The sequence below is a fragment of the Pseudopipra pipra genome, chromosome 1 (genome assembly GCF_036250125.1).
Source record: "Pseudopipra pipra isolate bDixPip1 chromosome 1, bDixPip1.hap1, whole genome shotgun sequence".
NCBI classification, from domain to species: Eukaryota; Metazoa; Chordata; class Aves; order Passeriformes; family Pipridae; genus Pseudopipra; species Pseudopipra pipra.
Window position 1 is genome coordinate 112692885 of NC_087549.1, and position 17489 is coordinate 112710373.

The 17489-nt window shown below is 44.9% G+C and overlaps 1 protein-coding gene across 1 annotated transcript; it reads left to right on the forward strand.

Moving 5' to 3' along the window:
• The first annotated feature begins 2147 nt into the window (after positions 1-2147).
• Positions 2148-6810, forward strand: RPL14 (ribosomal protein L14). The gene is made up of 6 exons (XM_064671997.1): positions 2148-2300; positions 3000-3101; positions 3727-3821; positions 5509-5608; positions 5970-6023; positions 6558-6810. Exons 1-6 carry the CDS (start codon positions 2163-2165, stop codon positions 6735-6737), a joined length of 669 nt encoding a protein of 222 aa, XP_064528067.1. The 5' UTR covers positions 2148-2162; the 3' UTR covers positions 6738-6810.
• Positions 6811-17489: the final 10679 nt, after the last annotated feature.

Sequence of the window (17489 nt, forward strand, 5' to 3'; positions counted from 1 at the left end):
AGAAGCAAGACATGAGAAATGAAATGCATGTGGGTATTTGTGAAAAGTGACAAAACTTCTTGTACAGCAGTATGCAAACCTGGCAGAAGCAAGCATGATTCAGCGCTTATAAAGTCAGCTAAGAGGACAGAAAATTAACACTGAGTATGATAGTCATTCCCCAATCTGGATGGCTTAAATTGTTCCTGTAATAACTGAATTTAAAAATGAACGTTCACTGGGATGAAAAGACTGTTCATCACCAAAAGTGCTTAGCTATACTTCAGTTATGAGTGTTCTTCTGTGTAGGAAGAGGAAGGCCATATCTGTTTACTTGCTCAGCAACATTTGTACAGGTTAGTGTATGTTTTTAAAAGTCATGGGAGAAAATGTTTTTAAGCTCTAAGTCCTGAACTGTTTGATGTTAAGGAACAGCTTGAGTTTGGTGGTTTTTTATGATGACTGTTTGAGTCATTTATGATCTTAACAGATGCAGAGATGCTGTTGCGTGCAAGTTATATGATGTAGGACAAATGCAGCCCTCATGTTCACTAAGTTATCAGTGCAGTCCCTAGTGATGTTTGAGTACCTGTGCCACTGTTTCATGGCAAAAGTCATTAGAATGACCAGGAATTTAGGCAACCTCCCTTCCTTCCTCTTAAGTAGTACTGGAGAGTAATGTGGCAATAGGTGCTGAAAAACAAAACAAGAGCAGTCCTGCCCTTGTCTCATGAGCTCTTACATGGCATTCCAAGAACAGAACAAACACATTCTTCTGGCAGCAGTGTGACATCACTGTCAGTGCAGTGCCTTCTGCCACACATGGCAGGAACTGTGGCTCCACTAACAACACAGCTCAGGTGCTCGACTTCTGCACGAGGAGTGCTCCCTGTCCCTGTATTGCCCTGCACTTAAGGCAGAGTTAATTAAACTTTCCTTTTGTTTGTTTGTGTGTCTTTAAACCTGCTTTTCACCATCAGGTGGCATCACCCACTAAGCTGAGTTATAATGCTTGTTTTGCCCTCTCCAGAAGTTTGTTCTGAACATGTGCAGCTCCTGTCTCCCTCCCAAGCCCATTTTGTGTTAGTTCTGCTGTATCCGGAGTACTGCCTTGTGTTCTGCCAAGCTGCTCTTTCAAATTCATGGCTGGTTCCTCGCTGCAATACGAAAACCCATGCACAATCTCAGCGTAGTCTCTGCTTTTCCCCTCATTAGAGTGTTCTCTGCCTTTTGGAGAAATGTGTATTTTTAACAGTTTGTCTCAGAGGGCATTGTTTGTGCTCTGACAACTTTCTTTGGAGAGCCATCAGCTGTTGCTCCCCATCCTAGCCACAGCACAGGATGCACTCTCCTTCCTGAGTGTCGTCCTGCCCTTGGGACACCAAACCTGTTCCCGTGCCTGTGGTCCACAGCAGGCTGCAAAACTGATCCTGCGAGATTCTGGAGTGGACAGGGCTCATTATCTCCAGAATCCATGTTCTCAGCAAGGAAATCGTGGTGGAAATCCTGGACAACACTGAGGCTGTCCTTCTCTCTGAACTCGTAAGGAACTGCGGCTTGCTGGATTCAGGAGAGCAGGACTGGCCCTGGGCAGCCCCTGGTCCCCATCACCCACCCCACACATCCTGCATGGACACCACAGCATCCCCCTGCCCGCCATCACATGTCAGCGGGTGTGGTGACAGCACAGGAAGGAAGGATGGGATGGGTGGACAATGGAGGAACAGTAGAAAGAGCAGTGGGACACAGAAGAAGGAGGTACACAGGAGAAGGAATGGGAGATGGTGGATGATGGAGTATGGGCAGGAGGAAAGGGATGGAGGGTGATGGAGGAGCAACACAGGAAGGAGAGCTGGGTTGGATTAGGTGGGTGATGAAAGAGTAGAATAAAGAGGGATGGGACATGGGCAATCAAACACCAGGGATGAAAGGGATGGGATACGAAGGATGATGTAGGAGCAAATGAGGGAGGTGTTGCTCACAAAATCGGATTCGTTACCTGGCCAATAATTACACACACGACGGAGACACTATTTATTTCAGAATTCCGCAAGGCTGGGTGCTCGGTGGTACTCCCCAAATCAAGCTCAACCACTAGATTTTCACGAGAGAGAGAGCCACGGGGAACGACGGGAACAGGGACGGGCTCAGCTGGGGCACAGACCGCCCGGACGCTACCGCGCATGCGCGCGCCGGAGCGCCCCCACCCCCGTGCGCGTCCCCGCGGCCGCCCGGCCCCGCGCACGCGCAGTGTCGGGGCCGAGGCGGGTTCCGGCGGCGGCGGGGCCGCCCCGCCCTCTCTGCCCCGGGCCGCCATCATGGTACGTGCGGCGCGGCCGCCGCTCCGCCGGCCCGGGGGTCGGGCCGCTCCCGGGGGGCTCCTGCCGCGGTCCCACCGCCATCCCACCACCCCGCCGGAGCTCTCCCGCCTGCGCCGCCCTTCGCCGGGCCGGGCGGCGGCGGGGGGAGTCCGCGGCCGCCTCAGCCGCGCCGGGCCGGGACCCGCGTGGGGCGCGTTGTGCGGGAATGGCGGGGCCGGGCTGGGAGGGCTGCGGGGCCGCGGCCCCTCTGCTCAGGCGAAGGGGTATCGTGCTGTTCGAAAGCTTTTCTGTGCCTGAAGGGAACTGATGGGGCAAGACTTTACAACAGCATGGAGTGATAGGGCGGGGGGGGGGGATGGGTTCAAACTGAAAGAGAGTAGATTTAGATTGGATATTAGGAAAAATGCTTTACTGTGAGGGCGGTGAGGCACTGCAACAGGTTACCCAGGGAAGTAATAATGCCCCATCTCTGGCGATGTTCAAGGCCAGGCTGGATGGCGCCCTGAACAACCTGGTATAGTGAAAGGTGTCCCTGCACAGGGCAGGGGGTTGCAACTAGATGATCTCTAAGGTCCCTTCCAACCCAAACCATTCTGTGGTTCTTTTGGGAAGATCTTTTAAAGGCTCTGAGAGCCTAGAATCTGTAAATGGCCTTAGGTGTGTTTTGTCTTAACTGTCGATCCCTGCCTGCTCTCCCAGGTGTTCAAGCGCTTCGTGGAGATTGGCAGAGTTGCCTACATCTCCTTCGGGCCACATGCTGGCAAGCTGGTGGCCATCGTGGATGTTATCGACCAAAATAGGGTAAGCTTTGAGTACTGTGCCTTTATTTCCTCATTTCTGCCTTGACAGAAGCTTGTGTGCTAAGGCAGCATGTATCAATCTTGAAGGACATTTCCTGTGACCAGTTTTTTCAAACAAATTTAAGCAGTTTACAAAAAGATGAGCTTTAACAGCTGTTGTACTTGAAACTTTGATTAGCAAGTTGTTTTTCACTGACAAGTGATACATTCCCCTGCTGTTTCCTAGAACTGGGTAAGGGATGTCAGTTGGACTCCAAAACTTATCAGTGGAATTGCATTAATGTATGTGTAAAACGAATGTTTGGGCTAGGGGACTCTTTTTACTTAATGCTTCTGTAAAAGCTGGAAGAAAAAAAAAAAGATAAAGTATGTTATCTTAGTTCTGTGTGCTTTGTTTTAAAGTTTGGTTTGTTTCTTTCCCGAAGACAGGCCTTTAAAATTCTTTCTGTAAAGCTTGGGTTGTATAGGCAAGACTTAATAATCTCCAGTTTTGCCTGCATAACACATATTTCACTTTTGGATCATTGGTGTCAAGATACTGTTCATACGTTACTAGGAAGCTGCTCTCTTGTGCCAAATACAATGGGATAACTGCTACAAACCCCATGTTTTTTTCCCTTTTTCAGGCACTGGTTGATGGCCCCTGCAGTGGTGTCAGGAGGCAGGCCATGCCCTTCAAGTGCATGCAGCTGACTGACTTTGTTCTTAAGTTCCCACACAGGTGAGTGGTTGTCATTTTTTTGACCTGCGTCAAAAAAAATCCTTGTGCTGTCCTTTCATGACTAATTTGTGTTAAGTCTAGAAAAGTTCATACACCAGTGGATTAACAGTAATAGTTTGTCAGAGTGTGGTATCATAGTTGAATATATAGAAGTTTTCATTACTAGTATTGGCTGATAGCTGCTGTTAGGAGCAAAGGAAGTCACACAGAGGCTCAGGCAGCTCACAGTGTTCTGTGGGGGGAAGCAGTTGTGGTAAATGCTGTTGCAGCTTTGCCTTTGCTACTGCTTAGGTCACCGTCGTGCATTAAATAGATTCCCTGCCTGCAGAACTGCACTGGAATTGCAGGAGGCTGGACTCACTCTGTTCTCTTTAGCTTAGTTACTGTATGAGTTTCTGTAATTTAGAAATAAAAATTGCTGAATTTCTGATCCTGAGGCAGTGCTAGGACTACTTGCTCATCTGGACAGTGAGGTGAGTTGAGAGCACATCCCAGAGGGTCAGAATCAATGGCAAAGGATCTAGTTGAAGGCTGGTCACTAGTGGTGTCCCCCAAGGTTCAGTACTGGGCCCAGTGTTGTTTAACTTTTTCATCAGTGGCTTGGATGAAGGGGCAGATGCCTTCTCAACAAGTTCGCTGATGACACAAAGCTGGGAGGAGTGGCTGATACCTTGGAGTGCTGTGCTGCCTTTCAGAAGGACCTCAACAGACTGGAGAAATTGTTACAGAGGAACCCTCTGAAACTCAACAAGGGGAAATGCAGGGTCCTGCACCTGGGGAGGAATAACCCCATGTACCAGTACAGGCTGAGGCTGACCAGCTGGGAAGCAGCTCTGCAGAGAAGGCCCTGGTGGTCCTGATGGACAACAAGCTGTCCCTGAGCCAGCAGTGTGCCCTTGTGGCCAAGAAGGCTGATGGTATCCAGGGGTGCATTAGGAAGAGCATTGCCAGGAGGTCGTGGGGATGATCCTGCCCCTCTGCTCAGCCCTGGTGAGGCCACATCTGGAGACCTGTGTCTGGTTTCAAGCTCCTCAGTACAAGAGAGACATGGAGCTCCTGGAGCAGGTCCAGCGAAGGGTGGCAAAGATGTTTAAGGAATTGGAGCATCTTTCATAGGAAGAAAGGGTGAGGGAGCTGGGCCTGTTCAGCCTTGAGAAGAGATGACTGAGAGGGACCTCATTAATGTTTATAAGTATCTGAAGGGAGGTTGTCAAGGGGATGGAGCCAGGCTGTTCTCAGTGGTGCCAAGCAACAGGAAAAGAGGCAACAGGCAGTAACTGATGCACAGGAAGTTCCACCTGAGTATGAGGAAGAACTTCTTTACTGTGTGGGTGACTGCACTGGAACAAGTTGCTCAGAGAGGTTGTGGAATCTCCTTCACTGGAGCTACTCAAGAACCATCTGGACATAATCCTGTGCCATGTGCTTTAGGATGACCCTGCTTGAGTAGTGAGGTTGGACGAATGACCCTGTGTGGTCCCATTCTGTGATTCTCTCAGTTCTAACAAAGCATTTACTCATCAGAATGTTCTTTATGCCACAGAAATATATGTGGCATTGACTTAGATGTCTGAAGCAATATAGAAGAGTGATCTTCCCTTGTATGAAATTTGATAGGCTGGCATCAGGGAGAACTCTTTTTTTTTTTCATAAAGACTGAATACAATGTGTGACTGTTCCAATGCAGTGCTCGTCAGAAGTGTGTGCGACTTGCCTGGGAGAAAGAAAATATAAACGAAAAATGGTCAGCGACAAGATGGGCAAAGAAGATTGAAGCCCGAGAAAAGGTACAGTGTTTCACTGGATAAGGAATGCTGCTCCTGCTCTGTAAAGTTAGGTGCAGTGTAATAGACTGCGTGTTTTCTATTGCAGGCTAAGATTAAAGATAGAAAAGGTGTAGTTTTCAAAAGTTTCTGCTACTCACCTTCAAGTTCTTGTATTTTAACAGTAAATGTGGTTTTGTTCAGTCCTTTCTATAACCACCTTTTTTCTTGCACCATTCCTTCCAGGAAAGATGTTAAATAGTAAACTAGCTCAAGTGCAGCTAAACCTAATTTGGAGATGATCAGAATTACTTATGGAATGCTTTGAAAGACTGAATTTTACTACTTGTATATATCAATTTCATAACTGATTCTTTTCACACAGAAAGCCAAAATGACTGACTTCGATCGCTACAAGGTTATGAAAGCAAAGAAAATGGTGAGTGTTTGAGTGTCGCTTCTTTATGGGGTTAATGCTTGCAGCTGTCACTTCAGAGTCACGTACAGGTGGTAGTAGCTTTGCTTTCGTAGCTGACTTGGGTTATGGAGTGACTCCTTGAATGTCAATGCCTTGGATTTTCCATGCTTCTTTCCATCCCACCACTCTATCTTCAGAGTTGGTCAAACCTGAACCCATATCATCCGTGTGTCAGTCCTCCCAAGCTGACGTACAGCTGAGGAAGGAATTGCCTGCTGATGAAATCAAATATTGATGGGTTGCTGTTAGTATTTCATTCTATAATGAAAATCACTACACATAAAACATTGGGATGCCCAAGTTACCAGCCAGAATTATGTTGTCTGCTTTGTAGATCAGAACAGTTTTAGGTGGAATTTGACATTTTGAATGTAATGCATGGTAAAGGGTGATAATTCATATCTGAGCTTTCAGATTCTGCCTCGTTTGAATAAGACACAATATTTGAGCTCTTGGTCTTTTCATTCTGATTAAGAGACAACATTTTTTTTACAGAGAAACAGAATCATCAAGCATGAAATGAAGAAGCTCCAGAGGTTGGCTTCTAAGAAAGGCAAGAAGCCAGAGAAGGCAGGGAAACCAGGGAAGGGAAAGAAGGCAGAGAAGGCACCGAAGGCAAAGAAACCAGAGAAGGCGGTGAAGAAACCAGAGAAGGCACAGAAGGCGCAGAAATAAATGAACTTCTCGTCATGTATAACTCTGTGTCCTTGTTCTGATTTTAAAATTACAAACATCTGATTTAAATTCATCATAAGTTCACTTTTATTTCTGACCAAGAGTTGTTGTCTGTCTCATTTATTAATGTCCAAGTGTTGGATTCTAGTGTTCCCCAGGAACATGCAGGAACGTTTTGGTCACCTGTGCAGTTGACTGACACACTGCCCAGTACTCTATACCCAATGCTAGTTGAAATAATTGCATACCCAGTTATTTGAAGTAGGTCAGATCCTGACATTTAAAAGCAGTCTGCAATTGAAGTTGATTGGGAATGTGCAAAATTACTTGCACAGTCTCGAGTGTGAAATGTGAGAAATAATTACTCTAATTCTGTATTAATGAAGGCATACACTGAAAATATGTGCTCTGATTAGAATACAAGTATGTCAGTTGTTGAAAGACTGACAAGTTGCTGTTCAAACAGTTTAAATTACTCCATATTTTCTAAAGAACCTCCACTATTCTTTAAGTAGTGACCTGGAATACTTGGATACTTTAGATGTCTAACACCGTAGTCTTTTTAAGTGTGGTTACAATAATTAGTGATGTATTAACAAGACAGAAACAGTTGGTTTGTATTTAAGTATACTTTTCAGAATATTTAAGGTTAAGAGTTTCCATGAAGACCTGAGACTAACTCCAGTTCCTTAAAATACGCAGCATATAATTTCTGCTTTTTAATCAAAACCATTAAGTAAAAGGGGACATGACCTAAAGATTCATCAGAAACATTGAAGTACTTGATTAGTCTTTGCATTATAAAATAATATTTACATATCTCAGTGTTAGCATCCATGCAGTTTTCTGGCAGAAGGTACATTTTCTTCATATTGAAGGAAGAAATGGTGGAAGTCCTGGGTTATCTGGTGGTTTAAAAGCAAATTATTTTTGCTGTCAAATACAAACTGGAGGAGGGAGAATATATATTTTAAAGAATGAAGGTTGGAAGACCTTTAAATATGTTGTCAAAAGCAAACATGTCAAATATTCTGATAAGCATGTGCTGTTACAAACGTGTGCTTTAACTATGTACAGGGTGTTGCTTATTTCAGCTAGAATTAGGCATCTGCATACTCAAAGCACTTAAAACTGTAGTGTTGTCTTGAGCAATTTATATGCTCTTGGAAATAGAGTTCAAGCACATGGCTGATACGAGTGGGTATAACAGCTAAGGGAAAAAAAATCAGAAATTATGCAAATTGGGATTAAAAGCCATGTTCAAGTATCTGGAGACCTTGATTTTAAATTGGATTTTGAAGTGATTCAATCCATCCGAACTCCGAAACTCTTAACTTGAAAGTAACTTTAAAGTTCTGTCAACCTGGAGGTCCTTTAAGGTGAAAGATTCATCCCTTAGGGTTGTTGGGTTTTTTATGTAGTACTGTTAAGCTGGGTTATATAAGACAGGGGAAAAAAAATTGTAGAAGTGCCTGTAGAGAAAATGGATGTGCCTTCAATCATAATGAGCTCATGAATGCTTTTTTCTACACCATTTACTCATTCTTAAAGGTACTGTCTTCCAAAGAATAACTTTGCCTATGACTGCAGCAATTTGTCCAGTGTTTTCATTCCTACTCAGTGACTACTGAGGTATCCAAAACTTTTCCACAATACAAGGTGTACAGCAACCTGCTGAGCTGCCTGGCAGCTGGAATTTTCTGAAGAGTGACCTCATAACAGTACAAAATATGCCTCGAGGACTGTGTCTGCCCAAGCACTGCACCGTGAGGGGGGACAATGAAGATTAAGGTACTGCTAGGGAGACAGTGTTACGTGCCTTGAAAGAAAGCCAGGCTCTGTAACACCATGCCTGCCGTCAAGGGTTTCTGTGAAAGTACCATTTTTTACAGTTTGGCCAAAAGGGGAAAAGAGCAGTAATAGGATATACTGGGTTTTGGCACCTGTACTGTGTTTCTGACAGGATATTCCATATGAGCAGCATCTGGTGCTGCTTTTAGCAACTCATGGAACCTCTCTGAAACCTGCAGGTTTGTATTGTGGGCAGTCCACCTTCCTTTCAGTCTGCAAGCATCACGCCACTTGGGTTGGTTTGTCCTTTTTGTAAAGCTACGGGAATACAGAAGACTACAGGAGTACAGTTTATTTCTGAAGGTTACCACACGATGGCAACGTTAGCTCTTCATAAGGTTGTTCCTAGGGCCAGGCAACTGTGCTGCCTTCCTGTGCAAGGAATGGTGCCAACCCAAGCGGATGGCACAAACACTTGGGAGCAGTGGCCATGCTTACCCAATTCTTTATTTTGCCTTCATAATTGACTAAGATGTACTGGGCTAAGATGTAGCTGGGCTAAGGATATAACTCCTTTAACTTTGTGAAGCTGATTGTAAAGAAACAGGATCTGCTGTTCAGAAAGAGCTTACAATTAACTCCCCGTGTTTGTTTTCTCACATTATTTCACACAGGCTCTGTAACATGGTGGGCTTGCTGGGGAGGGGGGGGTGTGTACCCTATCCCAGTTTACTCCTGAGATCAGCAGATAATTGCCGTACCTGTAAACCAATACCAGCAGTTGACAATCCCAGTCCTAATCTCTGTGCTGCAAAGTCTGGGAAACATGGGCAATTCTAGGAGTAGGATTGGACCCCTTCGCATAATCTGTAGTTAAAACATATAAAATATGTAGTTACTGTGAACCAGCTGCGGTTCTGGGCCAGCTGATTTGCTGGTGATGCATAGTTCTTCATCTTGAAAAAGGCTATATTTAAGTGCTTTTGGTTCTTGAGCAAACACGTCTGTTACTGTGTTTGGCATCTGAATGTGTTTCAATTATCGAGATGTAATAGCCTTGAAAGATCTCTGGATTTACTGATGGTCCTGTGGCAAATGTAGTCTGATTTATAGCTCCATTTATTTTTTCTTATTTCAAATGTAGTGCATCTTAAATGTTTCCAGGCCCATATGTTTCTCTGCTTTTCCCCTGCACACATTGTTAAAGTGTGTCTGAAAGCTACACGTGCCTGCCTTTCATTGAGATGGAAAGGGGTTAATTTATATTTACAGTATTATTTGTATCCAAGCAAGTACAACTTATAAGCAAGTGGTAAGTGGAGCAAATTACAGGGATGGCTGTGAGGTCTACTGCTTTCAGGTATTCAGCGTTTTGTTCTTCCATTGTAAAATTCCTGGGTGTTCTTGTTTGCTTGGGTTTTTTAATTTGGAAATAGTTTTTAATGTTGTTTTGAGCTTGAAGTTGCAGATACTATTGTCACACTCAGGTACTTTTGAGTTTATACTGAGATTTCCTTCTCTGAAGCAGAAAGATCAGCTTTTACCTGTTTAAGCATGGCATCCCTAGTTGTGCTGAAGTACTGCAGTCCTTGTCCCTGCTTTGACTCAGGCAGTGACCATGTGGATACTTGTGGTGTACCCACTCTTTTTCCCTGAACTTGTAACAGGCTTCATTCCTGGATGGTGTGCAGCTTCCAGTTCATGTCCATTCCTTAAGTGGGAATGTGGCCCAAGCTTCACTTTGTGCAGCTGACCCCTGCATTATATTCTTGTTTTAAATAAGTGAAGAGTTGGTAATTTTTTCGTCACCTCACTTTCAGTGATGATAAACCAGTCCAACTGGGCTCCAGGCAAGTAGAGTTTGTAGCAAACTCTCCCTCCTCCCCCAAAAGCTTTCAGATCACTGTGTACGTCCAAATTAGAGAAGTCTTCCACCTGCAGTCAACTATTTGTGCTGATCACCAACCTACAAATTATGCCATTGCCACCAGCACAGAGCCACTTCCTCCTTCCTAAAGCGCATTGACCCAGTTCTTGTGGCAGAGGAAGTACTTCTTAACATTTCCCCAGTGAGCCCTGGTATGAGAGTATTTTACAGGATAATTTGTTCTGTAACTGTTTGGGATCATCACTCCTTGCACATAGCAAGGAGAGGCTCATCATGGCCCTCAGCAGACCTGAGCTCTTCCTTCGTGTCCGCTTTGGACCGCTGGTGGAGCGTGGGTGGTGTTTCAGGGCACTGTGCCTCTGATAAAGGTTTATATGGAAGGATCTAATCAGGAAGCTCTGGTTTGATGAAAATGATAGATGTTTCGAAAAAGTAATGGTGTGCATATCTAAATAGCATGATAGATTATCTTTCAGATCCGCTGGAGCTTTACTGAAGGACATAGTGGGAGGGCACCACATCTGAATATTTTTCACAATAACTCATCAGTCAAGACTTTTTAGACCCACTGTTTGAACCTCCTATTTGCAAAAACCATCAAACAAAAGAAGGGGCCATTGTTAGCTGTCAGATGCTATGTAAAGGTATTCTAAAGAGAGGATGGAAAATAGGCTTGAGGGCTTCTTCCTTCTTCCTCCCTGGAGTCCCTGAATAACTTTAAAGGGAGAGGGTTTTTTTCATTGTTTATCTTTTATCTCTGCTGCTTGTCTCATTCACATTGCACATGGGAGAGTTGGTTCATCCTGGAAATCTCTGTGGATAATAGAATAAAATCAGGGTTTACAGCATAATGAAATAAATTAAGTCTGACTAGCTGAAAGTGGCATCATTTTTGCTCCAGTTGGTTGAAGCATTTCTCAAGGTCCAGGGAGAGGCTGGAAAAGATGTTCATACAGTGGATATGCCTGGTCTCTGCTGGCAGTGCAACAGAGCATTCTGCTTGAGTGGGAGGTGTGTGTCAGGGCACAAGGGATAGAAACCAGGACGTGTGAGGGTTCATGTGCTTCTCCAACCTACAGCTTCACAAGAAGTGGGCCATGGTCCCTCTCAGTGGTGGTGCGGTCCCCTGGCTCCCTTGGCTCTCCCTGATCCCCCTGCTCACCGGGTTGTTGCTCTTCAGAAGGCAAAGGCATGCATAAATCACTTGACAGGCAGCAATGACCGCTTGGTTGTGGCTGCTCTGACCTTTCTGATTGGCACTGAACTGCACAAGACTTGGCCATCAGTCTCTTTGGAAGCACAAGCAGAGTTCTGCTGTGTCAGACCAGTGCTCTGTCTAATCCCAGCCTGAGTTTTTGACAGTGCCAATGGGAGATGCTGGGTAGGGAGAGGACATGATTTTAGTCCCTCTTCTTGCCATTCTTGAGCATCTACAATAGCAGGATTAAGGGTTCTAGAGGATACACCCCTGCCCTTTCCTCTTAGTATGCCTTTTAGATCTTCTCTCCATGAATTTAATCAATCTTTTGAGTCTAGTCATGCTACCTCCTTCCACAATCTTGTAGTAACATATTCCATAAATGTAAAAAGCTGCTCTGTTTAGTGTTTTAAACCCGTTTCCTGCTATGAGGATTGAGCAGTGCTTGAGGCAGGAGCTACTACTGAGCCCCCTGACAATGCATGACATCTTTACCAGCTGTAACCTTGGAAGTGAAGGTAAGAAAATGTTATTTCAAAGAGGAGTCCATGGAAAGGAGGAAGGTTAAAATGAGTTCTCAGAGTGCCATGAATTGGAATTTGAAGGACAGTCAGAGTTGCATTTAAATATCAATGCAGGCAGTTGTGTCATAGGACAATTATTCTAATAGGAGACTTAAAAGCATTCACATGCTCCATGGTGCAAAATACTTTCTAGCATCCTACAGGAAATTTGAGATTGTGGGCAGAAGGAAGTCCCAGTGTCATGCCACAGGATAAGAGTACCCATGGTCACAGCACTGCCAACAGCCCTGGGTGGTCACTGCTCAGACAGGAAATTTGGTGTCTTTATGATTCTTGGAAGGAGACCATACCTGACAAGGTAGCCCCTGACAATCTGACCTTTCTTTCTGGCCACTCTACTCAAAACCTGTGAGGAATTCGGCTCCAGGGCTATTGCTTTGTATCATCTGCTAATGATACAAAGCAATTCCTGGGGACACAGACAGGATGAATGCTCCAAGTGGGAGAGACAAAGATTCCCAGCCCACTCCCTCTCCTGTCTCAAAGTTCCCAGAACCTTATCCCCTGATTATTAGAAACTTTCTAATTGTCAACCTAATTTTATTCATGACCAATTTATAACCAGGAGGCTCCACTTCTTGCTTCTGCAACTGCAGGGCTGTCAGAAAAGATTCATGAGCCCATATGTTGGTCAGACCCTATTTTCAGCAGCCACAGTTCAAAGCTTTCAGTTTAAATACTGCCTGATTACTCCATGTGTTAATGCATACGCTTTCTTCCATCCTGGCATGATGGTGACAGAGGACTTTCCCTAATGCAAAGGTACATACACAACCAATATAGTGTCTTTGTGGTCCCAGCTCTCAAGCATATGGCAGTAACTCCTTCCAGGAAAAGAAACAGATTGCTTCTGTCTTTTTTTTTCTCTCTCTTTCTTTTTTTGAGGGTGGAAATGTTCTGTGCATCAGCTTGTGTTCATTTTCCCCTTGTTTCTGCATGATCCTGCAGGTTAGAGCTGGAGGTTTGCTGAGATGCTCTGAGGAAAATGAAAGAGCCACAGTCATGCTGTATGGAGGAACATGGCACACAGCACCCATGCAAGCCACGTGAGTTGAATGCTAACAAGAATCACAGGCAGGGATGCTCTGTGCTCCTGCCTGGCACTATCCACACTCGCTTTCAGGCTTCCTAGAAGTTGTCTGCAGTTTTAAGCCACACAGGGAGCTGTGGATGGTGCAGGAGAACCTGAGTTCGCCTTGGCCCTGCCTGAGGAGAGCAGGTGGGGAGGAGCTGAGCTGTCCCCTGCAGGGCCCCACCACGGCTCCTCTTCTGTGCCCAAGCACCTCCCGAATAAGATGAGCTTGGACAGCTCCTGCTCAGGAGGCCAAGGCAATGAGCCGAGCAGCTCTCTGAACTGCCAACACTAATTCTTAGCCCCTCCAAGCCAAATAATTTGTGCACTAATTTTGCAACTCTTCAGGATTTTTTTTTCCTTCATGCTACGGAGTTTCCAGTGGAGTTTTCCCAGGCTTGTCTGTGGCTCTTCCTAGCCACCTTATATGAGTGTGGTAGCACAAGTGGATGGCTAAACAAGGAGGAGTGAGGAGTGTAACGATCACTGGCTAAACATGGTTTCATGGTCAGACAAACTCAATACCTTCCCGAGGTGACCACGGCTGGCAGGGCACGTTTGGGTATCTCCAAGGCAACGGACACCGCACCATATGCCATTTTTATTTTGTAAATGGTTTAATTTAGAGGGACTGCTTTACACATTAGATGAGAAACTGTCTCAACAACACATCTCAAAATGAGACATCAGTGCTAAAGCTTTTATACGTTGTGGGGTGGAACTGTTCTTCATCCAACATCCCGTATTTAAACAGTGACCAAGTAGAGGATATACAGACACAGGAACACATTTATTTGCTAGTGAAGTTTGCAGATGGTGCAAGATTAGTGGGATACTAAATAATAGAGGTCTGAATCCCTTGATTTACATGGTGACAGTCCAAGAAAATGATGTTTCTGATTATTAATTCAAGTGCTGGGGTTTGTATCTAGAAAGGAGAAAGAGAACGGAAGATATGGCTTGTATTGAGAGGGTGGGCATCTCTGCCTCGGAAAGGACAGACTCTGAAGAGGACAGAGGGGTCTAAGGTGAAATACAGGTAGAATCTCAGTGTCAAAGCTCAAGTTGTTACACCAGCTGCTGGGAGCAGGGGAACCCTGTGGGATAGAAGCCTGTTGGGGCACCCATGTTGTGCTGCCCTGGCAGGTTCACCCTCTCCCATGGGCTTGGGTTGCCACAACACACTTGGACTGTCATGACTGTTTTCACATGGAGCTGAAGTTCTGTTATTTCTAGAAGCTGGTGGAGGATGGAGGTTGAGACTCTTGATGATGCAGAATGGTCAACTTTTTTGGAGGGAGCAAGCTATGAAACAGTTGATTCTCTAATAACACAGCAAATGTCTTGGACACAGGACATGGGTGGTAAGAATTTTTTCTGGCTGAAGATGGGTGAGCTTTAAAAATAGCCCTTAGAAATTAAAAAAAAATGAAAAGAAAACTGCAACTCATTTTACTCATAATAGTCCATGTCCTGTAAAAACAATACTGTGGTCTGACAAGCGATTCAGAATTTCTAGCATGTATTAAGATGTAAGTTGGAGGAATGAGTAATCACCTCAAAGACTTAATATCTCTTTGTCCCTTCCTCCATATACTTGTATTTGAGTCATGACAACAAGGAGGATACAATAGGTATTTATGGGAAGTATAAAGCCCATGAGCTCAGGGAACGTGTGGTTCCTCTGCAGATGTTATTGTTTTCTCTGGCGTCTTAAACACTGCTTATAAAGGATTATTCTCCCTTCAGGATGTGACCTTTCTGCCTTTTGTCTTGAGTCAGACAAACAGTGACAAGAGCATCCCAGCAACATTAATTTACTCTAATTACTGGATTGGGGATGTGCAGCTTCTTCAGCATATTTATGAAAATTCAGTGCATTCTGTAAGTGACTTGGGTGGGCTTATTTCCATGTGAACAATGAGGAAAACCTGAGATGCAAGAGTCTGTTCCCACACACAATGCACTGAAAGAAATCACACACATCCGGCTTTTTCTCCAATTTAGGGTCAGCTTGTCCCCTCTAGGGGCACTGACTAGGGAAGTGGGGCATGGGCATGTCATGCTTCAAAATCAGATGCAAAACTCAGTTTTGCAGCTTATCTGCTTCTCCACATCTTCTGGGTCCCAGCACCAGACCTGCGGTGCTGAGCAGGAGCGCAGCTCTCTCCTCATTCTCCTTGATCCCTGTAGCCTTAATTTCCCATCTCTTTCACAGCTGCTGCAAAGGAAGGGTGAAGTATCAGGATCTCCTCTACAGACTGTTCCTTAGTAAAGCTTTGAGACCCATTACCAACAGATATCGGAGATAGTGGGATAGGGAGGGAAGAGAAATTTGAAGGCTTTCTGAGCAGCTCATTTGTAACCAGTACTTGATGGGCAGTGATTTATCTGGGCAGGGTTTGGGTCTCAGAAATTCATTCAAGCTTATAATTATCTTGGCAGATGTGGAAAGTCGTATTCATAGCCACTCAAACCTATTAGAGCCTCACACTCTTCTAAAAGAAAGAAAAAAAACCCTTCAGCTTTACTTTCTTAGAGGCAGAATAGCTTTCTGTTCCTTGTCAGCTCCTGAAATCTGTCCCCTCTCCACTGCCTGTCTTTGGCTCCCAAGGCAGAAATGAATGCAGGTCCACTGGGATAGAATAGGAAAAAAAAGTATTTCTGGGAAAGAAAAAAAAAACCAGCCTATTTTCATCCTTCTGCAACAGGTATTTCTGTATGAGGAAAAGCAAGTAGAAAGGTGAGTCAGCCTTTGAAATGAAGGCAGGGTTATACCAGAAGATTTTGCTAATGCCTACGGTGGTGGCATTTTGGGGAGCACAGAGGTCCCTGTGCTGCTGTGGGTACAACAGCACCCATGGTCTTCTTTCTCCCCACTGGTTTCCTTGGATTCTGGCTCCACCTCAGGGAAAGGTCTCAGCTCTCCTACTTCAAAGTAATTGCACCTGGCTAAGCTGGATCTGCCTGGATATACCAGCAAATTGAACCACCCTTGCTGCTGCCCTGTGCATTGCAGCAGGGAGAGAACACCTTTTGCTTTTGCCCAAGTGCAAGGTGAGAGGGAGCAGGCTTAAGAGATCTTTTGTATTGGGCATCATAGATAACTGGCCTGAGACCCCGGTGTGAGATGTGGCTGTTCTGGAGGCTCGTATTTTGCCTGTAAGCTGGATGCAGTCCCACCTCCCCGCTCTCCTTTGTCTCTGCTGCCTATACCTCATGGGAGTTTCTTGCAGTGGAGATCATCCCTGGCATCTGATTGAAGGACTGGCCTCAGCTAAAATCAGGGAAACATCAGGTACATCTGTGTGTAAGTAGTAGAATGGCTGTGAGAATGTGAACAGAGGTGGTCAGGGGATAGAAAAGAAAAAAGAGAGAAGCAAAGCAGTTTTCAATATTCAGGTAATCATTAATTTTCCAGAATCCAGTAGTAGGAATGCTACTGATGGGATCTAGGGCTGCACTGATGGGCCTAGAACTACCCAGCTCACATACAACATAGACACGGCCCCATGGTTTTGGGGAATCCTCCCTGAGAAACTGGTTCATAATGCACTTGGTTCTCAGGTTTTACTGCATTTTTAATCTGATTTTTGCACTGTGAACATCAATAATAAAATTCTCCAAGGGAATGAGGGGGGAAATAAAACTTAAATTTTAAAATGCCAAGGTTGGAGCATTCGTTTTGAGGCTCGCTGGATTTATCTTAGTGGTTTGGCCACCAATCCCTTAAGTCTGCCTCCCACAGCAGCCATCCAGGCTTGTTTCTGATGTCAAATTCCTCAAATGTCAGGTGTGCATTTTGAACAGTTCTTTGTATGGAGAGGCAATCCAGAGAGACCAGACAGAGTGCTTGGCCTGTCAGTCAAGGCTCGCAACGCCGCTGCACTGAAGGAATCATTTTGACATAAAATTGCATATAACTTGAATCTTTTCAAAATTAAGAGAGGGAGATGAAAACAAACACTTCCAAAATGAGGTGCCACCATTGAGTCATGATACAGAGGGTTCAGCCCTGCAGATCCCTCCTCTGGCACTTGGCTGCTGCCTGCCCAACAGACGAGAGCTCAGTCTGCCTTTGTGCCAAGGCTAATACTGTGTTATTGTTAACTACCTAATATTATTATTTCTAATATAATTAGTAATATTAGGTTATTATATGCCCTGGGGGACTGGCCTCAAGGAAAACGTTTTAGCATGTTCAATGCTGCAGTGGCCA

Coding starts and splice junctions, on each gene's coding strand:
- RPL14 (XM_064671997.1), top strand. CDS start 2,163: ATGCGCGCGCCGGAGCGCCCCCACCCCCGTGCGCGTCCCCGCGGCCGC. Junction 3,102..3,726: donor ATGTTATCGACCAAAATAGG/GTAAGCTTTGAG, acceptor TCCCTTTTTCAG/GCACTGGTTGATGGCCCCTG. Junction 6,024..6,557: donor TTATGAAAGCAAAGAAAATG/GTGAGTGTTTGA, acceptor TTTTTTTTACAG/AGAAACAGAATCATCAAGCA.